We start from the raw sequence: 22,205 nt of genomic DNA, 5'->3' as shown, positions 1-22,205 counted from the left end.
TTTGAGTGATGACTCTCTGCTCTCTGACTCTGGATTTGGTGTTTCCATGAATGCAACTGCTCTGTTTTTTGTCAATTGTGCTGGTGCTGATCTAGGCCAGGATACTATTGTAAATGAGATTCTTAATCTCAATGAGGTTTTCCTGGTTAATACACCTAAATTAAAAAAAAATTAAAACAACCTGGTGTTTGCCATACACTTCCCAGAAAATCATCAAAAGGTTCCATTTTTGCAGATACATCTTAGAATAAAACAAAAAACACCAAGGGAAACAGCTCCCACAATCATAAAAAACTTTATTCATCAATTAAAAAAACATCTTGCTCAGTTTAAATGCCTGTGCCCCCTGATTCTTGTGTAAAGTGCTCTTTTAAGAAGTCGTAATGTGGTTGGAAAATTTGGACAAAGCAGTAATAAGTCTGCTCTTAAATTTCATTGATGCCTGTTTGGCTGTGAGTTATTCCTTCAACCACTGCTGGAGAAGATAGAAGACGTGTTCACGGGCCATAGTTAGCTGGGGGAGATCCTCAGCCCTGGCAGGGTACATGTTGGCGCAGTGGGCTGTTCCTGGATGAGAGGCAAAATATAAAGGAAATAGCATAGCAAAACAATAAAACAGTGTATGAGTTACAAGAACAATTATTCACTAATAAACTCAGAGCTGAACAAGGAAGTCATTGTTCCTCCCTGAAGCTGATGCTTGGATTGAGTAATGTCAGGAAATCTACAATTGAAACTTAGTAATGAGGGGGCTTTTGACTCGCATTAATAGACACTAGCCCTGGAAAAGTGCACAGTGTGTTCTTCAAGAAAAATCTGTTAATTTATTATGCATTTTAGTCAGTTTTGTCTATCCTCTTGTTGTATTTTATTGTTTTAAATTGTTGGCATCCATCAGTCTCAGAAAGCTACGTAGTTGCACTTTTATGACTGATACTTGTCTGTGTTTCTGGCTTTGGGCCATATTTTTTTTCATCCTTGGTCTCTTTGTCTTGGACTGCTGGGAAAGCTGCTTCTTAACCTCTATGGGATCTTTTGTATGGTCTGTCTCCAAGCCGTTCATTCTAAAACTACAGCTTCTAAAGTGTTAGTGTTCATACTCTGGGCCTTAAGGCCTCTCCTGCATCTTTATGGCACATTTGAGATATAAAATATTTCCCCTTAACTAATTCTTCATAAAGGAGATGCCTGGGGATCTGACCATTTGTACTGTATGCCCAAGCCAGCACAAATGTCTATGGTTAAATGTGGAGTGCATTGTGGGGTTACCAGTTTTCTCCAGGATGACATTTTAAAATACTTTTTTGAGTTTTATCATTGTATTTAAGTTTATTTTCTCTATTTTAGTGTTTTGTTTTGACAAATTATTGTCAGCAAGCCACGGGCTGAGGCACCATGCTAGCTGTTTGTCTGTGAGCACATCAGCCTGGACCATACTTACGAATGCAATATCTTTAAGAAACTCAGAGGGATTTTCCTTAAACTCTGCACATATGTCCACTCTAACTCAAGGATGAATTGATTACATTTTGGAGGTACAAGCGCAAAAGTCAGGGTCTTTAGGCCTCAACATGGCATCTTGAGAATGCCTTGAGGGATATTCTTCAAACTTTGCTCATATGACCCACGGATGAGACATTCTCACCTATGATGAAAACAGCAGGAAGGTCAGCCTTGATGTCCTGTGTGATTCCTAAGGCGTGCCACGGGTCAATGGACCCATTGGGAAATACAATTCTGGAGGAGGTGATGCCATAGCTGCCGTAGTACTCGTTGGTGAGGGCCACAGCTTCTGCTACCTGCTCAGCACTGACGTTGTAGAAGTCTGCACACTGACTGACGTGAAACCTGTTGAGGGAACACAGATTCAAAATGCTACATCTAAAGAAAAACATGAAGGTAAATGTGGTGAAAGTAGAAGAGGTGGACTTCTTACATGTCTGCTATATTTCGTGTTAACTTGATCGTATGTTACATGATCAAATATAAACTTGTTTTTATACTTTGTTTTAGTTGATCATATGTTGACTTTACAACATGATCATATGTTGACTTTACAACATGATCATAATATTTGCACACAGCAAGTCGCTGCTGCTGGCAAAGCTTAATTTCCACCACCCCAGCCTACTCCTTTATAGCATAAAGCTTAATGCACCATCAAATTCATATTCACATAGTCATTTATGTACCCATCCATACTGGGGTTTCTAGATATGTGCTTTCTGAAAAGTCAAAGCATGCTGTTTGACTAATCCAGGGAGCATCTTTTAAAGGTCACATAATATGCAAAATATACCTTTTCAGGCTTTTCTAACAAAAATATGTGCCCCTGAAACAAGCCGTTCTCAGATTTCCTCCTCATGATGTCATGTGGGGAGTAAGCACCGCCCCAAGATTTGATTTGCCCTCCCCTCTTGGAAAAACGCTGGCAGTTGGCAGGAAGATCAGGAGAGCTACATCCATTAAGCCACATCCACTTCCTGAGCGGGCGGAGTCAGACAGCTCATTGACATTTAAAGCTACAAACAGCTGATTCTGAGCAGGGCTGAAAAAGAGGGGTTTTTAGACATACAAAAATCCAAAACTGGAGTGTTTTTTCAGAAACAAGCTTCACAGGCATGTTTTGGGGACCTCTTAGACCAATATGAACTTGTCTTAAAAGGGTAAAATGTGTGACCTTTAAGCAGAGTCTTTTCTGCCAAGTAAATTTATATCCATTTTGCAACAAAATGGTTAAATGTAAGATGAGAGTGTTCCTGTCTGAATATTTGTTTAAGAGGCTTTTGTAAATGGATATGCCTATGTTTTGCCATGCCCCTTTGCCTTGATATTTGGTGAGCCTTGGGCAAAAAGTGTGAAAACACTTGTAAGATGATCTTATGGTGAGTAATAGTGAGCTCATTTGGAGCAGTTGCAGTGGCTGGGGTACTCACATGAGAGGGAAGCCAGTGAACGGCTGGTTTGGTGAATCGGTGCTCTGGTAAAATCCAAATTCAGTGCAGGTCTGGTAGACCCACTGTCTCCCTGACAACACACAAACACAAACACACCAAATTTACTAGTCGCCAGCACATTTAGCTTGTATACAAGAATGAAAGCACTCCAAATAGTAAGCAGGCAAAGCTTGCATAGATTAAAATAGCGTGCCTAGTCACTCTCAGTTATTCAGCAGGAGTTAACCGATGAGAGAGTGCAACTGAAACCAACATGACGGGGGGGGGGGGTGTTATGTTGGTCGGGGGAGTTTCTGCAGACTCATCCCAGTGGTTTTTTTAAGTGACCACTTCCTGTTCTAGTTTTTCCTCCCTCGAGCAGTCCCACTCATGAAACCAAAGTTGGGAAATGGGACCAAAAAAGGAACAACATAAACCAAGAATAGAGGGATATAGAGAACCTGTTTATGGAAAAATATGGAAAAGTGTAACACATTACTACTGTAACTATTTCAATATGAGACAAAATAACAAAGAAAAAGAAAAAAATAGCACACCCAGTTTAAGAAAAGTCGACTTTCCTTATTGAAATTCTAAAATAAAAATATTGGGGATTTTAAAATAATGTTTGTTATTTTGGGAGTCATATTAAGACAGGGATGCAACCAGCAGCCCTGGGGAAAAATGTAGCCCCCCTCTTCACTCAATATACAGCCAACGGGTCAAATTCAAACTTCAATAAACAGTGGTGAACAGCAACAAAGTAAATTTACTTGAGTACTTTACTCAATGTTGTGTTTTGGGTAAAATTCAATGTATAATGCACTTTTATCACAGTTTTTTTCATCTAAAAGTTGGTAGTGTCCTATTTACCAATGTGACCAATATACCAGTATAAAGGGCTGAGACACGTGCCATCATTGTTGTAAGTGTGTGCAGCTGCCATGCATAACAAAACAGACAAGACCAGCGGGGGTTGACACCACTTTTTAACCGCTTTTCCTACCAAAGAACCAACTGTTATCCAACAGTGTCAGCACACTGGGTTCCTTGGTCTTTTCATTTATGTAAATATATTCAAAACTTGTGACAATTTGGTTGGCAGTGAGAATAAGAATGATTTGGCCCTAATGGTAGTGAAAGGTACCCAAGTGTAACTAAATCCCATCACCACACATATCTTCTTGCTACTGTGTTACATTCTTGTCTCCTGAGGCCACTTATTTGTGTGCTTCCACTTAAGTTTATTGCTCCTGGATCATGGCTGGATGACAGTGGAAAATGCATCATGACATTGTCTCTGCCAGCTATTCTATCCAAAATTAACTTGCCTGGACTAGACTTAACTAGACTTAGTAGTACAAGCAACATTAAAATGTCATGACGTTATAAAAGTGACCTTTCCCTCATCAAAATAAACATGTTTACTCTACACCAACCTCCCCCTGCAGCCGTCCCATCCCAGGATGCGTTAGTCATGTCTTTGAGGTAATTGTTGAAGCTGGCATCTAGGCACTTCATGGAGAAGGTGTCCATCATGAGCTGAGCCACAGCAGCGTAGCGGGCATATGGGTCTCCCAGTGAAGTGTCAGCCATAATGCCACACAGCACTTTGATGGTGATGTTGGTACCCACTGCACCCTAAAATGACAGCAGTGAGATAAATGTAGCAGCTTAGGTAGTCATTCTTTAAGTCTGGGTTGTTACAATACCAGATGATTCTAGGAAAAATCAAACAATACTTATGCCTCAATAATCTCAAAAAGTAACACATCATGTGATCTAAAGAAATTCAAGAATAGATGAGAACTAAGTCATTCACATCTATCAGTCTGGAAAGGGTTACAAAGCCTTTTCTGAGGTTTTGGGACTACAGTGAACCATGGGGAGAGCCATTATCCACAAATCCGTGGATCCATGCCGCAGGCACACCCCTCTGTAAATTGCTTGGTAACTTTTGACCCGTAAGTCATAGACACTAACTTGTTTTTCATGTCAAAGCTCTGTGTTGTGCCTTTCTAATTATGTCCTCCATGAGTTCGTAGCTCTTACAGAACATTTTCTAGTGAACTTGGCTGACTTCCTGGGGTCTCTGAGAATAGCTTTGTAATATTCAACAAGAAGTGACATATTTTTGAAAAACGTTATTAACTTTTGAACCATAAGTCATAGACACATACTCTTTTTTGCCTCTGAAAGCTGACTATTTGTAGCAAGACCAGAACGCTGGTGGCTTTTCAGGGTCTTTAAAGATTAAATCCACGGTGTTAGATCTGATAACAAGTGTCTTTTTGTCCATTTTTAATCCATTTTCAATCATTTACTTTGGCTTTCTTCTGTGGGTAGCACCATATTTGTTGAGGGCAATTTTTACATGCAATGCATTGTGGGAGGGGCTGTCCTCTAATTGCAAGATGTTGAGTCTCTACTGCTTAAAGGACTCGCACAAGTGAATTTAACTGCAAAAAAGTTCACAGACTTTTTTGTATACATGTAGATATATTGAAAACCTTTAGAAAACAGAAACGGACATAAATCCCTGTTCTTGCATTGTTTAATGCAGTATGAGACTAAGCAGTAACCAAGGAGGGTGGCCTTGACAAAGAGGTTAATTGGAGGCAGCCACCATGAGCGTGAAGTCTTAAGAAAGTTGGATCCATGAATCTGATCAGACAACTCGGGCAATTTTTAGATATCCATAAAGACCCCTGTCCTTTATACAAACCCACGCAGCCTCTCAGTAACACACATTCAGTGCTTGGTTAGATCAGTCTGACACTGTGGTTGCTCCCTGTCAGGTATAAACTTGCCAAAACAAAAAAGTGGTGTTGGAATGAGAGTTGGAGAAGTAAACATTTGCAGTTGTTACAGGTTGTTCTTTGGTGCAAAATGAAAGACTTGTTATCCCTAAATGACCCATGACTTCTCTCATACCCCATCTCCATCTTTTGAGCAAAAAGCAGAACTGATGGTGCTTTATCTACAAGCTGTGGTGTTACATAATGTCCTTCCGTATTTTATAAAGCACCCATTGATAACCCCTCAACTGTGAAGCCACCACTCTGACTCTTCAGATTCAGTTACACCATGGCTCTAGTTCTTACCCAAATTCCTCAGTGGTACCTAAAACCTTGTCGTTCTCTCTCTACGAGGCCTTTTGTGTCAGAGAGGCAGCTGCTGGCTATGTTTGTCTGCTGGTTTCTGTAGACTCTGCAGCCCACCGCTCACTCTCGGATCTTTTATAAGGGTCTCTTTAGCTTGGGGCGACAGGAAACCAGAGAGACCACAGAGTCTTTTGTTTCTCTTTCACATCAGCTTATTGGTAACCGGACTCACGTCTCCTCAAGGCACCAGGGGGACAGAGAGGGGACGGGATGAAAAAAGGGGAGGGGAATAAGGGAAATAGTGGTTATAAAAAAAGGGCTCCAAGAGGGAAAAGCCAAAGGATGGATTTACAGATACAGAATTTTTTTTTAAAAAAGGGTAAACAAAGGTTGTGTCTGGTATATTTCACCATGATAGAGAATTTTTCCAAAGTTCAAGCTTTTTAATGTAACGTGTTGTCTGTAGGGAAAGTCCTGAACAGAAAAGTGAACCTCTGTATGCTCTTTAAAGGCTGCTTTTACTGCCTCAAGAGATTACAGAACATATAATAAGCATCTGTGTGAGATATTACACTGCATCCAAGCACATAACAGAAGTCCACCAGCTGTCTGACAGCCCACAAACTTTTTGAATGCAACACCTAAAAAACACTTTTAGGGATTTTCTCCCAACCTTTCATACATGCCCACTCTGACTCCAGGAAGAACCAATTAGATTTCAGGGATTGTAAGTTAAAGGTCAAGGTCATTTTGCCTCATTTTCATCCCTTGTTTTTACAGACCCCAATTCCCCCAAAAATTGGGACATTGTGTAAAATGTGAATAAAAACAGAAATCACAAATTTGCAATTTCTCTTCCACTTATGTTAAATTTAACAAAGCACAATGGCAACATATCTAGTTTTCAAACTGATAAAATTGACTTTTTAAAATAAAAACAGATTCTGAATTTGATGCTTGCAACATGTTCTAAAACAGCTGGGACAAGAGCGAGTTTATCATTGCATCACACCACCATCCTCTAACAACTCTGTAAGCGTCTGGGGACCAGACACATTGTTGGCATATTGAAAGTGAAATTCTTTCCAATTCCTTGGTGATGCACATCTCAAGTTGCTCAACAGTACAGGGCTTTACTTGTCATATTATGTGCTCCCTAATGTCTGACGCCTTCTCCAGGACCGCGTAAGTTTCCCTTACTGTCTGGCAAAACCATTTAAGCAGCCTACAAGACATGTCACAGCACCATCATGTGACACTTCTGATGAAAGCTACAGGAAGTAGCTGAAACATGTAAAGCAGGTAAACAAAACACTCCTGTCTGACTAAAATAATTCTTACAGGAGAGTTTAAAACAGAAGCCAGAATGAATCTCTACCTAAGGTTGTCATCATTTTGCTCAAATAAGCAGGGAGCCCCTAAAAAAGATGACTGAATGGAAGCATGCTCCAAAATCTGTATGTACCACTCAGCATTAATTGTGCCTTCAAAGATGTGCAAATCACCCATGCCACAGCACTAATACACCCCTAAACTATCGCAGGTGCTGGCTTTTGACATTTGCTTTAAATATAATCTGGGTGTTCCTTTTTCTCTTTAGCCTGGAGATCTCAATGGACAATATTTCCAACGATGATTGGAAATATGGACTGGTCTATCCATAGCACACTTTTCCACTTAGGTCAGTCTCAGATGAGCTCGTGCCCAGAGAAGTTGATGCCTCTTCTGGGTGCTGTTGACACATTACTTTCACTTTGCATGATAGAGTCTTAATTTACATTACTAGACGCAGTGATGCTCGGAGTTAACTGACAATGTTTTTCCAAAGTGTTCCTGAGCACACGCCTTAATATGCATCACAGAATTATGCTCGTTTTAAATGCAGTGCCATCTGAGGGATCCAAGATCCTGAGCATTCAGTGCAGGTTTTCAGCCTTGCCCTTACTCCAGGTATTCTTAATCGTTTGATGATTTTATGGACTGTATATGATGAAATCTATCAATTCCTTGCAATTGAATAATTAGGAACACTGTAAATAAACTGTTGGACAATTGCCCACGCAGTCTTTCTCAAAGTTGAAATCCTCACACCATCACTGATTATGAACAACTGAGTCTTTCAGAAGTACTCTTTTGATACCAAATCATAGTACTATCATCTGTTAGCAACTAACCTACTTACCTGGGGAATGTTTGAGGTCTTTTTTAGTAATCCACAACACTTTGTTCTTGCTCCTGTCCTAACTTTGTTAGAGTGTGTTGACGGCATCACATTTAGAACGTGTGTATATTTCCCTAAAAACAGCAAAGTATATCAGTTTGAACAATAAATAACTTGTCTTTGGGAGTGCAGATGGCCTAGTGGTTAGGTCCATCCCAACGTACGCAGACGACCCAGGTTCATGTCTGGCCTGTGGCTCTTTCACCACTCTCTTATTCTTGTTTCCAGCTCTTTCCACTGTCCTACTTCTGTAACAAAGGAAAAAAGCCACATAATAAAACTCTGAAAATTCTTGTCTTTGTGCTTTATTCAATTGAATATAGGTTTTAAAGAATTTGTAAATCAGTGTTTTTAGTGTTGTGTAATGTTTACTTTAGAATACACCTCTGCAACTTCCTCAAAATAATGAAAGTAAAAAGAAAATGTAAATGTTCTTTACATGTCCCAAAGGGGAAAAAAATTAAAGATAATTTCTGCTGAATTGAACAATTCATGCATAACTCTGTCCTTCCTCTTCTCCTAAAAACAAGATTATTGTCACCTATAATAAGGTGTACTTTAAAATCTGTCGACATCCATTTTTCTTTGATGTAATGCAGTCTGATATAAATTTATAATACAAAGGCTGCCAGAAAAATGATTTGTTCTTCTGTCGTGAACCTGGTGGTCTTTGAGGGCTTTGCTCTATTGTCATTTTGTATTGTCTGACATGTTAAATATCTGCACAAAAACGTGTTGACTTCTTTGAACTACATTCAATCTGCGAAAACAAAATTAAGTGCTCTAATCTTCCTTAGGTGGTCCTGCCTTTATTGTGCAGGTTACAAAGGGGGCCCCACTTCTCATAAAGAGATACAAGTTAAAACAAGCCTGTAGACCCTCTTTCAGACCTGTATTTCTGGGCCTCTTGCTGGGTGTCTAAAGTTTCAGTAGACTGCTTAGGCTTCCTGTAACCTTCCTACACCTCATACCTGTGTTTCACTCAGCCAAGACTGGACACTATAGGTCAACTTTTGGCCCACAAAGACTAGACAAAAACCCTTACTTTTAGCTGTCTCAGTTAACCATGGGTTCATCAGATCATATCTGAAATAGAACTATCACTTGGCCATTACATGAATCAGTGGAAAGTAGAATTATTGGACAGTGAGAGGCTCATGAAGAAAGGCTGAGGTGGTTTTTGAACTTGACCCTGTAACTTTGAAATATATCCAGTTCATCCTTGAGTCAGAGGGGACATTTGTGAAAAGTTTGAAGAAAAAACATTCACAAGCAATGGATGAACATGGGGCTCTATCATCTTGACCTCTGACCTATGGCCCTAAAAACCAATCAGTGATGAGTCAGAGGTGACATTTTAAAGTTTCAGATAAGTTCCTAAAAGTGTTCTTGAGATATCACACTCACAAAACCAACCTGCATGGATGGACAGACAGATGGATCCATGAACAAACATCCTAAAACCATTATGTCAGGGCTGGAGGCATGAAAACCTTCAATTTATCCCACCCTGCTGTCTATGAAAAACTTTTATTTAGTCTCTGTGTGACGCAGGTGATTTCATGTACTGTCTCCTTGACATCCCCTCCCTGCATGCCTGGTATCTCCTGAATGACATGCTTACTGTTCCATTGTTCTCTAAGTTGTACAAGTAGAGTGCTCATGAATGCTTTGGAAGATTGTCTTTCAACTTTGCAGAAATTTCCATTCTGACTCCAGGATGAACTGATAACATCTAAAAGTCACTGCAAGGCCAAATCTTGTAAGCTTTCTACCAACCATGTCACTACAGAAAACAACCCTGACCTTCTACCTGAACCCCCAACGTACTTTCACCATCAGTTATTTTGAAAATGTAAAGTTGCAGTTGCATGTTTTGCATTGAGTTGCATGTTTTGCATTGAGATATATGATAACACCCCCCCCCCCCCCCCAAAAAAAAAAAAATCAAACAAACAAAAATGATGTGTATCTGGTTAGAAAATTTCAGGTTTTATATAGCTATATCTGTGCAAACACTTAAATGTTTTGGCTCATCAAACCATTTTTAGATCTCACAAAGACAACCCAGGTAAATAGAAAATGCAGTACCTGAATGATTATTTAATTTTTATCTGACCCATCTCACCGCAAAAACCCGGTTGTCTTCATTGTATTGGACCACATCCATGAAGTTACCAGCCAGTGTTTCTAGGAGATAGGCCGAGTCCTTCTCTGTCTGGATCTGCAGTTTGGAGCACAGGCTAGAAGGAAGAAAGAAGTGTAGAAGTAAGGGGAGATAATGAAAAGTATGGGGGAAAGTAAGACCAGAGTCTGTTTTGGAAGCTAAACATTACATCTTGCCACATTTTCTTTCATTATTGGTCGTCATATATAAAATCTAAGGCCTTTCCCCCAAAAGTATGTTGGAATTAAACATTTCATAAGATTTCCATCAGCTCTAAAGGGAAAGTTTCCTTGCTGTGTATTCATGATCCAGCCTTCTTTGTTTCTCCTTAATCACAGGCCTGGTGGCCAGTGTGTTTTAGCTGCCGAGTTTCTGTCGTCTCTCCAAAAAATATCATTTCTGGTCAGCTACTCAGTGGTTTTGTTTCTCCTTATCTCAGCTTTGTTTTGGAATGTAGTTATTTTGTTCTTTCCTCACACCTATTGAATTGATTGCAATTATAGTGATTACCCCAATAGGAAACTTCATCACACCCCAAACTCAACGCCCCCTAATCCTGAGGAGATACGATATACTATCGACCTTTAGGGGTAATTTGACTGAGACTCCAGTGCTGCAGTTTTAAATCAATCAAAAATATTTATAATGAAAAACAAGCTACCTTGTTTGTGTTAGCATCTACAGTTGAAGAAAAAATTATTTGCCTCCCTATGTTAACTTCACTTAAGTAATTGCTGTTTAACAGAGCAAGGGATTTTAACACAGCTTTTCCAGACATCCAGGTTTTATTCAGAATACATTATTTTAATTAGCACACAAAAAAATAGTATTTCACAAAACTAATGGGTCAAAATAATCAGCCACCCTTTAGAACTGACCCTTCTGTTGAGCCACAAGCAGCCAGTGCCTTGCAATGATGTTTGTTTAACTTTATAAGCTCAAAACTTGTAAAATCAATCATTAGGGTTTGAGCTGTCATTTGAAAAAAAATAATGGCAAAAACAAAAGAAATCAGTTTAGACTTGAGAAAAAGAACTGTTAATAAGGCAGGAATAGAATATACAAAGTTATCACAGTGTTTCCAAGTGTCAGGAAGTGGAGTGAAAAGTATCATCAAAAAATTCAAACAGAGCCACACAGTACAGAAGAAGCCTGGCAGAGGTAGGAAGAGGAAGATTTCAGAGACCCTGGAAAGAAAACTAGCAAGAGATGTGTCTAGACCCAAGAACAACTGCCAAGACACTAGGGAATAAAAAGTCATGATTTATAGTCTCAGAGAAGACCATCACTAGAGCCCTGCACAGGAATAGACTGCAGATTACAGATCAAGAAAAACTCCACTTCTGCGGAAGAGACACCTTCAAGCAAGACTGGACAACCTGAAGAAGGATTATGCATCCTGGTAGCATGTCCTTTGGTCAGATGAGACCAAACTAGAGCTTCTTGGCCATAGAGGCGTTGCTTATGTTTTGAGAGAGAAGGGAGAGGTGTATCACCCAAATAATACTGTCCCCACAGTGAAACATGGTGGTGGGAGTATTACACTATAGGGATGCTTCAGTGTGTCGGGAACTGGGAATCCTGTAAAGGTGGAAGGAATCATGAGAAAGAAGGATATGTGAAGATAATGATAGAAAACCTAAAGGCAGTCAGCAGCAAAACTGGGTCTGGGTTGTCGCTTTGTCTTCCAACAAGACAACGACCTAAAACATAATGGCGCCTGGTGAAGAACTAACCCCAGAGGACCAACGTGAACATTACTGACAAGCCTGCATAAAGCCCACACTTGAATCCCATTGAAAGTCTTTGGGGTGAACTGAAGACGAAGGTCCATGCCAGAAGACCATCAAATCTGGAGGAGCGTGAGAGATTGGCGAAAGAAGAATGGGCGTGTCTTATGAGACTTGTCTTAAATATGTTGAAAACTACAGCAAAATAACTGCAGGCTGTTATCCAGCAAAAGGAGACAGAACTTACGGTTAGTACCAAGGTGATTGATCATTTTGACCCTGGCAATTTGACTGGGTTTCTGACAGTAATTAGGTAAGAGTTTTATTTTATCATTTTCACCAAAATCTTGTTGTGCATAGACTAACATATTTGTACATACAGTATGTGTGCCAATTCTTTGTCAGATCTCCACTTTGATGAATTTTGGAAGCATCCAGATGTTGTAGTCTGCTCATTTTAGACACAGCTGTACAGTGAGACCAGTTTGTGTGCAGTGACAGTACTTTGTGGTGAGACTATGAAAGAAGTATCCTATTTGATGAGGCACTGTGGTTTGGAAGCAGGGCAGACCACTGCACCTCCTTTGTGAACTTTTGTGCGTTCGTTCCTGCATGAGGACATGTCTACATGACGTGTAAGGGGCTAAAATAAAAGATGTCCAGTGTGGTCAGCACACTACAGACATAAAGTCTTTCTCCATGTCTGTGTTATTTCAGTCATACAAACCACACGAATGTAGACGACATTTAGCTTCATGATGACTAACCCTAACTACACCATAACAACTGAAAAAACAAGAATATAAATCTGGCTTAAAATTACCTAGTTATTATATAGCCAGTCCTAGACCATATCATTCTAGGGCTTGGTCAACTAAAATACACAACAATATAAGGAAGTAAGACAGAAAATAAAATGCTGTACTTGAAGTCCTTGGTGATGTTGTCATAGGTCTGCGGATCCTTCAGGCGCTCAAGAAGGGTATCTGAAGCCTTTTTTACCAGTAGGGGGCACTCTGTGTTCTCTGAGGCCAGTGAACGCCATACCACCTCCAAGTATTCTAGCAAAACATGAAGACACAAAGCAAGAAATAAGGACACTTAAACCTGGTCTGGTATAAAAACACCACAATAAAACCCTGGTGAAAACACACAGGACTATTTCCAGGCAATGAAAAGCAATGATTCACCCTCAAAGTAACAATTGATCCCAGTTCTAGTCAAGTGCTTGAGAAATTATTTGTTTAAAGATGTTTGTGTGAAGATGAAAGTAAAATGGTGAGTCACAACAAGTGAATTTCATGGTTTATGAAGCTCTCAAACAAACCCTCTGAGGGGACTGCACATTTCAAAATCTTGGGATATTTACGCCGGGAGGGAAAGTCGACCTCCTACTGCTGACTAAAGGCAGTGATGTCTGGGGGGAAGTAACCTTTCAGTGCCATTGGCTAGATGGGAAAGATACCAGACCTCAGTTCACCATCTGTACTGCTCTCTGTGGATCAGATTTTTTCTCAGAATGAGTGGGTGTGATAATGTCTTTAAGATAGCAGGAGTGTGTGGGTCCATGATCAAAGCTCCTCTGACCTTATGTTCATCCTGAGGACTTCCTGAAGCAAACAACAAATTCAGCCAAACACAACACAGGCATGGATAGAGAAAGTGGGTTGTCCTCATCTCTGAGCTATCCAAGAAACACACAATATCCTCTACAAACAGTAATGGAATATAAGTGACTGCATAAAAATTCACCCCCTTCAAAGTGACTGACCTAATTCAACAGCTAGTAGTCTGACAATTAGTGAAATGGGGATCACCTGGGTTCAGTAATTGTGTCTCAAGTGATTGTAGTATAAAGAGACCTGTGTCTGGAAGGTCCAGTCACTGGTTAATTTGTATTCCTACCATTACACCATGAAGACAAAAGAACACTCCAAGCAACTCAGAGAAAAGGTTATTAAAAAGAATAAGTCAGGGGAGGTACAACAATAAGACTAAAACTATATACACTTTTATAAGTACTTTATGCATTCCTTGTCATCTTATGTGAATGTCCATGTGAAAAAGAAGATATTATTTCCTCATTTAACTGTCAGTTGAAAATGCTGCTTTTTTAACCCTCAGGCCCCCCAGAGTCATTTTAAGGCTTTTTAAGTGTATTTTTACTTTCTTTGGCAGTTATCATGCAAAGATGATGATATTTGACAAAAATGCTCATTTTTTAATGAATTTTGGAATTTCAGAATAAACACTGTGTTGACAGAATTTTCCACTGTGTAGACAAAAAACTCACATGCTCCCTCCTAGAGCCCTTTGAGGCCACACTGACTACCATTAAAACCACTTATTTTCATTTTACTGCCACTGCAATACAGAACTAAGAAATTCTGCCAATTCCTCTGTAATTCAGAGGTAAATATAACTGCACACAAAAATTTCTTCCAAATTTCACCATTTTTATGTGTTTGTAGTAAAAATACTAGCTCAACTTCTAAAGCAAACTTTTGTAACATGAAGTTAAAGGGGGCACATTTGTATAATGTTGCAGTGTTGTATGCTTACCATGGCATTCTGTCTGTAAATGTGTTAGAAATTAATATATATGTCAAACAATGAATTGTAACATGCTAACAAGTGCATAATAAAGCATTCATTAATGTTGATAAGACACTGCGTCCACTTAAGATCCAGTAGCTGCATTTTTAACTGCTAAAAAGTGTATGTTAAGGTATAAATGCTTATTACAAGGGCATTAATATAAAGTGCTACACAGTGTTTTTCTGCAGGTAGATTTGGGTCTGTTTATTTGTGTGCTTGTCTGTCTTTGAACAGGTATCAGCTTATGATTGATCAGGAGTCGGTGAGGCATGCTGGCTGCAACTTTGATGAGACCTGTTTTTGCTTGTCACCAACTGGCTAAAAGATCATAGCCTGTTTGAAATAAAGAGCAAAACTGCAGAGGCTGGCATCTCCACCATCTTCTTCCTCACACTTAAATCCACAAGAGTGCACAGAGTACTGAGGACCGCAATTTTTCTTTTTTTGTTGCTTGGCTATCCTCAGGAGTCAGAAATGAGATATCTTTATGCTATGTCTGGGTGTAACACAGGGCCGGAGGCATCACATTTTTGGTTTGCCCATCTGTACGACTGTACATAGCTACACCTGTCAACTACATGCCCATGCATACTTGCGGGACTAATAAAGGAATATCTTATCTTAATATCTTATCTCCTACTGCCATCCATTCCAGTCTTATGAACATGATACCTCAGAAGGATTTGAAGAATTTTCCTCAAACTTTGCATAAATGACCACTCTGGCTGACAGATTTGCTAATGACATTTGGAGGCCAAAGGTCAAACTTACTGGGACACAAGGATGAACTAAACAAATTTAGGAGGTACAATGTCAAGAGCAATAACCACCCCTGCCCTTCTTCCTCCAAGCAGCACCGTAGTTTGACTATCTTGTAACTGTATATGTTGTGGAGGCATATAACTGTCAGGCATTCATTCTAGTATTATCCTAAATAAGGGTTATTAGATGCTTTACATAAAGATGAACTTATTAGTGAAAACTGAACTAAAATAATCTCAATTCAACCTGTAACTAGAATAGATCATTTATTTAACAAAAAAAATCATCTTGAATCACTACATTTTAACACAAATTTGGGCTTAAAACCCTGATGTTCCCAAATAGAAAGGAAATAAGACCAATTTTGTTGTGCCTGCCAGTGTATGTTTGTGGGGTTGATGGAGGGGCCGGTGTGTCTTCATACCTGGGAAGTTGACAGTGGCATGAAGAGGTGCACTGGTGGCCACAGAGGCATGGACCAAGTGTGGAAACTTCAGCCTAAACCAAGCAGCGAGAGATCCTGGGTACGACCCGCCAAATGCCACCCACTTACTGCCAGTCAGCCCCCGTTTTTCTGCCATCACTGTGCGGAAATGTGCCAGATCAGCCAGCGCCTGTCGACTGCTGAGATAACGCAGGTTTTCTGTGCTGAGGTCTCTTAAGAAAAGCAAGAATTGAAAAGAGAGTTTGAGCGAGCATCAAAGTTTTCAGTCCATTTTAAAATACAGGAGTCAGGGATTGTGCTGCCATCTAGTGGTACATCAGCTGCTTTACACAACAAACACGTCACGGTTTGACTTATGTTCTCTTGTTGATCCCTCAGTGTTGTGCAATCAGAGTTGCTGAAATCTCTCAATCTGCTGCGGTCACATTTTGAAGTGTGGTGGTGAAAGTTGCTTTTTGGAACAAGCCAGACAGAGAAGTGAGGCCTCCTCAATCTGAGGAATTATTTATTCATGTAATACAAGGTTACAACACCCTATTTGGACAATCTGATTTCACTGATTCTTTTTCAAACAACCTTTTAGTAATGATGGCTGAGCAAAACTCTGAATTAAGATGAAGATACACTTTAACTTTACTGTCTTTTGATTGGGAAAAGGACTGTATGATGATATCTCCAAATGCAGTGTTTTTTTTAATAAAGTATTTTATTTTTGTATTTTTTAAAATTGACATTAATCAGTCAAAATTAAATAAAGAATACTAGCAGACCAATATAATTTATACTACAGAATTTATTGAAATTGATTATTTAGTTTTTCACTTGTTTAGTTTTAACTCTACACTGCCTTAACTTGTCTCATCATTAATGTGAACATGTAATGCTGGACAAATGTTTTATTGGGTAAAAGCTTCTCCTTTGTATGCCAAACTATCAGTCTCATTTGATTCAGTTTTGATGACTACTTCTGTTTAATTTGGGTTCTTCTTGAGCTAATCTTACTTTTTTATGTTTTGTACAAACAAAAACTGCCCTCCATAACATGTATTTACTGAATAGCAAATTACTGTTTTTGTTTCATGGATATATTTCACCTGTTGAGAGAGAGAAGTTGTTGCAAGTGTCCTTCCTGGTTTACACTGTGAGCTCAGCATTCTGGGATCAATGGCAGTGCAAACCAGGAAGGCCTGCTGTAACAGCTTTTTTACCTTAAGTGAAATTCATCCATGAAACAAAATATGTCGTTTGCTGTTTAGTTAATACACCTATAGAGTGCAGTTTTTGGGTTGAGCAGAGTCCTCATTTAAAAAAAAAAAAAAAAAAAAAGTAAGCAGCAAGGGTGGATTAAAGATTTAAGCACTTTGTCTACATACCATGGAAATGCAAGGCTGTTTTTCCCCTTAGTAACAGACCCACTGTCTGGTTGACTCGGTTTATATTTCTTGGGATGTTTTTCTGATTTTTTTTTTTTTTTTTTTATTTTACTTTAAGCAATATTTTTATAGTATTATAGTATAGTAATAGGATTGCAGGACACAGATATTTACACAGAAACCCAAAGTAGACACTAGATAGAATAATTCCAGTGAAAAAAAACATCCTGACATTTCTTCTAGGCTTTTTCTACAGAAGAGGTCAACCTATAGAAATTAAAAGTGAACAACCATTCTATCCCGACATCAGCATTGCTCCAAAATATTTCAGGATTTTTAACAAACATTTCATTTATCACAGGTGATCCTAAATCATCATAGAAAGGACAATATAAAACAAAATGAGAATTCCCGACTCCTCCTAAATCACAAAATTACCCGTCTCTGCTCCGACTTCAAGAGCCAGAGGAAGGATTCCTGTTTTTAACTGAGCAGCCAAAAGTCTCAGACTTCTTGTTAGGTTAGCTTGAACACAAGATTCAGTACCAATAATAATGTTTGATTTCAATATACAGTGCTTAACAAATTTATTAGACCACCTGTCATATTTGTCTCAAAGACCATCCAGCATCATGAAGTGCTTTAATGCGGACCCTTTCATTTTCAGTGAGCTTTCCACATTTTACCATTTTCAACAGGAATGAGGAATTTCAAACTGAATTCACCCAAATTTGAGCCGGCTTACTGGGCTTCTCTGTCAGAAATGTCAGAAATGAATCGAGCATAACATTCAACCACTAAAACTCATTTTACTGTTCAGGAATGCAAGTAAATAACTATAATTTGACATATTAATCAAGAAATAATAATGTGCTTTACTATTTTTTCAGTTTTTTTGTAAATCAGTAAATTTGAAAATTCATGGATAACAATAATAATTATATTTTAGCATTAAAAATATCATTTGGGTTAAAGAGCTTCTACATATTGGTGTATTAACCATTGCAAAAACATAAAAAATGCTTCTGGTAATTACCAATGCTGTTAATTTAGGGCAGCTGTGGCATAAACCTTACTTTGGTTAGGGTAAGGGTGGTCTAATTAATTTGTTAAGCACTGTATATCCTCAATTAAGGTTTTATCAAGGCATGGTTTAACCATTTCTCTTCAAATCTAGATAGTAACTTCTTTTCAACAGTGTTGGCGCTTCATGGTAAATTCTTTTACTTTTGTTGAGTTGTCACATTATGTGGTGTTATAACACATTGAGGTGTTACAGGGATTTAAAAATGGGGAATATAAAGCTTGAAAAGGGAAGTCAGACATACGCTGTTGGGTGGCTCTTTCCATAGAAGCGATGTTCCAGCATCAAGCACAGGGCTCCCAGTTTCTCTGCGTAGGTGAGCCAGGTTCCAGTCTCCATCCAGGCTGGGTTTGCTTTTCCTTCTCCCCCAATCATCAGAAACACTGGACCACCAGCCTTGTAAAAGGCTTCATTTACAAAGTACCTCTGCAGGCAGAAAAGACAGAAACTGTAAGCTGAAAATCCTACAGGAAGGGGGATTTCAGGAGCTACACTTCAAGAAGAGCATGAGAATGCCAACTCCTACCAGTCACACAAAGACGGAGAAGATCGGATTTGTATATATGGTTGCATGAGTGTCTCTTTTGGTGACTGGATTTGTGGTTCTAAAATGTATATTAAAGAATGAGAAACTAGTGGTCATTTAATTTTCATTTGAAAATGGAAAAATCAACACCAACCATTTTCTTTCCCCAAAAAACAAGCAAGAGTTTAAACATTGTCTTAATTTCTATTTACATAAGAAAAAAGTAAATAGCTCAAAGGTCTGGTTTATTTATTTTGACTTGTGGAGGCAAATAGTAATGGATTAGGGATTTCTTAACTGAGCGCTGATCCTCTTTATAGGGCACAAGTATCTTGTGTTTTATTTAGAATCTGAGACAGGTGTCATCAACAAGGAAGTTAGTAAATGTTTCCATGATTTTATGTTTTTTTAGGTTTAGGTGTTTTATCTTTGCTGCCACTGACAAAGAGCTGTTAAAGTGCCAATTTGGTTGTTTTTATGCCAATGCAAATAAAGACCTCCTCCTCCATTTTATGCTATTCTCGTACTTAAATTTGCCTGAGGATCAAGAAAATTTCTGATGAGGGTATTTCCTTGTTGCAGATGCACATACAGTACAGCCTTTGCTACTTCTCTGTGTTACTTTCATTTCTCGTTTTGTCTAAAACGCTAGGCTATTTAAGCAAGAAATCTAATCTCTTTACTGGTTGGTATTTTTTAATACTGTGGTGACAAAAATACACACGAAAACAGACTTACTTGTTTCCACTCTCTGCTGTCTGCACCATTGAAGTGATCCAGCTTTTGAGTGAACCATTGCTCCTCAAACACACTCCTCAAGCTGATGTCCTGCACCTGATAAAACCTCCTGAAGCCTTTATACTGAGCCTTTCCACCAGTGAAGACAGATAACAGGAAAAATAAGGTTACTATGCGCAGAGACAGCCTGCACGCCTGAAAAGCCATGTTGGTGTAAGGTTTGACACAGACACGAGCGTCATGTGGTTCACTTTCTTCTCCACTGTAGTCATATGACTAGCGCTGGTGGTGCTTTTAGGGACTGTAGGAGAACACCAGATTCCAAGCTTTGGTAATTGCAGGGAGTTCCTTTGGTGACGTATCTAGTTCCGCTCACTTTTCCAAATGCTAGAGATAAATTTATGCAAGTTACACATTGTGTCGGAGCTTTCCCTGTAATTTTCGATGGTGAAAAGAGATAAATTACCCGATAATGTTAAACTAGGATTTCTGTGTTTCTTGGTGTTATTGAACTCATTTTTGTTTGCTAGAATCACATCAGTTTTTAATTCTGGTAATGTGGCATTTACTTTGTACGGAGCCCGAGAGGGGACATGAGAGTGCTTATTTTTTTAATACGCACGCGCGTTTTAGTATCTCGCACGCGCGTTTTATTACGCGAGATACTAAAACGCGCGTGCGTATTAAAAAAAAAATAAACACGTTCATGTCACCTCCCGGGCTCCGTAACTTTGACATTCTTCATTAAAGGAGAATACCAAGATAGATACTGTGTTATGCCATTCAGCTCAAATACACTATATTGCCAAAAGTATTCACTCAAACATCCAAATAATAGAAATCAGGTGTTCCAATCATTTCCGTGGCCACAGGTGTATAAAATCAAGCTAGGCATGCAGACTGTTTCTACAAACATCTGTGAAAGAATGGGTCGCTCTCAGGAGCTCAGTGAATTCCAGCGTGGTACTGCGATAGGATGCCACCTGTGCAACAAGTCCAGTGGTGAAATTTCCTCGCTCCTAAATATTCCACAGTCAACTGTCAGTGGTGTTATAACAAAGTGGAAGCAACTGGGAACGACAGCAACTCAGCCACCAAGTGGTAGGCCACGTACAATGACGGAGCCAGGTCAACGATGCTGAGGCGCATAGTGTGCAGAGGTCACCAACTTTCTGCGGAGTCAATCAAGAGTACCTTGATGCAGACAAGATGGCCGACATTCATCCAATCCCTACCGGAAGTCTCAACCAGAAGTCCGTACGTCTAAGTTTAGGCTTAGGCATTAAAACCCAAGTGGTTAGGTTCAGGGTAAGGCAGTGGGGAAGGTGACATATTTGAGATCAAGCACCAAGGGTTAGGCTTAGGCCCGAAAAAGACTGACAAACACTAGCAGCTGAGTCCAACACAAAGAAGAAACTTCTGCTTGGGACTTCCAGCATGGATTGGATGTATAGCGATGCCCATGTCAGCCATCTTGACTGCAGTTGGGTCCCTCTCGAGTCAATCGCTGCAGAGCTCCAAACTTCATGTGGTCTTCAGATTAGCTCAAGAACAGTGCGTAGGGAGCTCCATGGAATGGGTTTCCATGGCCGAGCAGCTGCATCCAAGCCATACATCACCAAGTGCAATGCAAAATGTCAGATGCAGTGGTGTAAAGCACACCGCCACTGGACTCTAGAGCAGTGGAGACACGTTCTCTGGAGTGACAAATCGCACTTCTCCATCTGGAAATCTGATGGACGAGTCTGGGTTTGGTGGTTGTCAGTTGTACTTGTCTGACTGCATTGTGCCAAGTGTAAAGTTTGGTGGAGGGGGGATTACTGTGTGAGGTTGTTTATCAGGAGCTGGGCTTGGCCCCTTAGTTCCAGTGAAAGGAACTCTGAATGCTTCAGCATACCAAGAGATTTTGGACAATTCCATGCTCCAGCTTTGTGGGATCAGTTTGGGGATGGCCCCTTCCCCGTTCCAATATGACTGTGCACCAGTGCACAAAGCAAGGTCCATAAAGACATGGATGAGAGAGTTTGGTGTGGATGAACTTGACTGGCCTGCACAGAGTCCTGACCTCAACCCAATAGAACACCTTTGGGATGAATTAGAGCAGAGACTGAGAGCCAGGCCTTCTCGTCCAACATCTGTGTGTGACCTCACAAATGCACTTCTGGAAGAATGGTCAAAAATTTCCATAAACACACTCCTAGACTTTGTGGAAAGCCTTTCCCGGAAGAGTTGAAGGTGTTACAGCTGCAAAGGGTGGACCGACGTCATATTAAACCCTATGGATTAAGAATGGGATGTCACTTAAGTTCATATGCGAGTCAAGGCAGGAATACTTTTGGCAATATAGTATATGAAGACATTTTGTTACAGTACTCTTTTTGGCAGCTATTTTGAATTTTCTTTTTAAATTAAAACACATTTTCTTTTTCGTCACAGAATGGTCATTTACCCTGTAAAAACTCAAAACTCAAAAACATTTTTAGTCAACTAAAAGTCCCTACATTTCATTTTCTTAGAACTA

At 39.6% G+C, this 22,205-nt stretch overlaps 1 protein-coding gene across 1 annotated transcript; it reads right to left on the bottom strand.

The window, feature by feature from the left end:
* Nucleotides 1–279: 279 nt before the first annotated feature.
* On the bottom strand, nt 280–19,958 carry prss16 (serine protease 16). Its single transcript, XM_041801610.1, has 9 exons — nt 19,685–19,958; nt 18,665–18,846; nt 15,943–16,175; nt 13,084–13,219; nt 10,390–10,504; nt 4,376–4,577; nt 2,937–3,027; nt 1,646–1,848; nt 280–567 (listed from the first exon to the last, which is right to left on the bottom strand). Exons 1-9 carry the CDS (start codon nt 19,889–19,891, stop codon nt 458–460), a joined length of 1,479 nt encoding a protein of 492 aa, XP_041657544.1. The 5' UTR covers nt 19,892–19,958; the 3' UTR covers nt 280–457.
* Nucleotides 19,959–22,205: the final 2,247 nt, after the last annotated feature.

The sequence above is a fragment of the Cheilinus undulatus genome, linkage group 2 (assembly GCF_018320785.1).
Source record: "Cheilinus undulatus linkage group 2, ASM1832078v1, whole genome shotgun sequence".
Lineage (NCBI taxonomy): Eukaryota > Metazoa > Chordata > Actinopteri > Labriformes > Labridae > Cheilinus > Cheilinus undulatus.
This window is presented reverse-complemented; position numbering and strand designations above follow the sequence as displayed.

What these genes read in the sequence shown, in the direction of transcription:
- prss16 (XM_041801610.1), bottom strand. Translation starts at nt 19,891, where the DNA reads ATGGCTTTTCAGGCGTGCAGGCTGTCTCTGCGCATAGTAACCTTATTT. An exon ending in TGGGACGGCTGCAGGGGGAG is followed by an intron (nt 3,028 to 4,375) that starts GTTGGTGTAGAG and finishes GTGTGTTGTCAG; the next exon opens with GGAGACAGTGGGTCTACCAG. An exon ending in TCCTGCTGTTTTCATCATAG is followed by an intron (nt 568 to 1,645) that starts GTGAGAATGTCT and finishes CCTCTCATCCAG; the next exon opens with GAACAGCCCACTGCGCCAAC.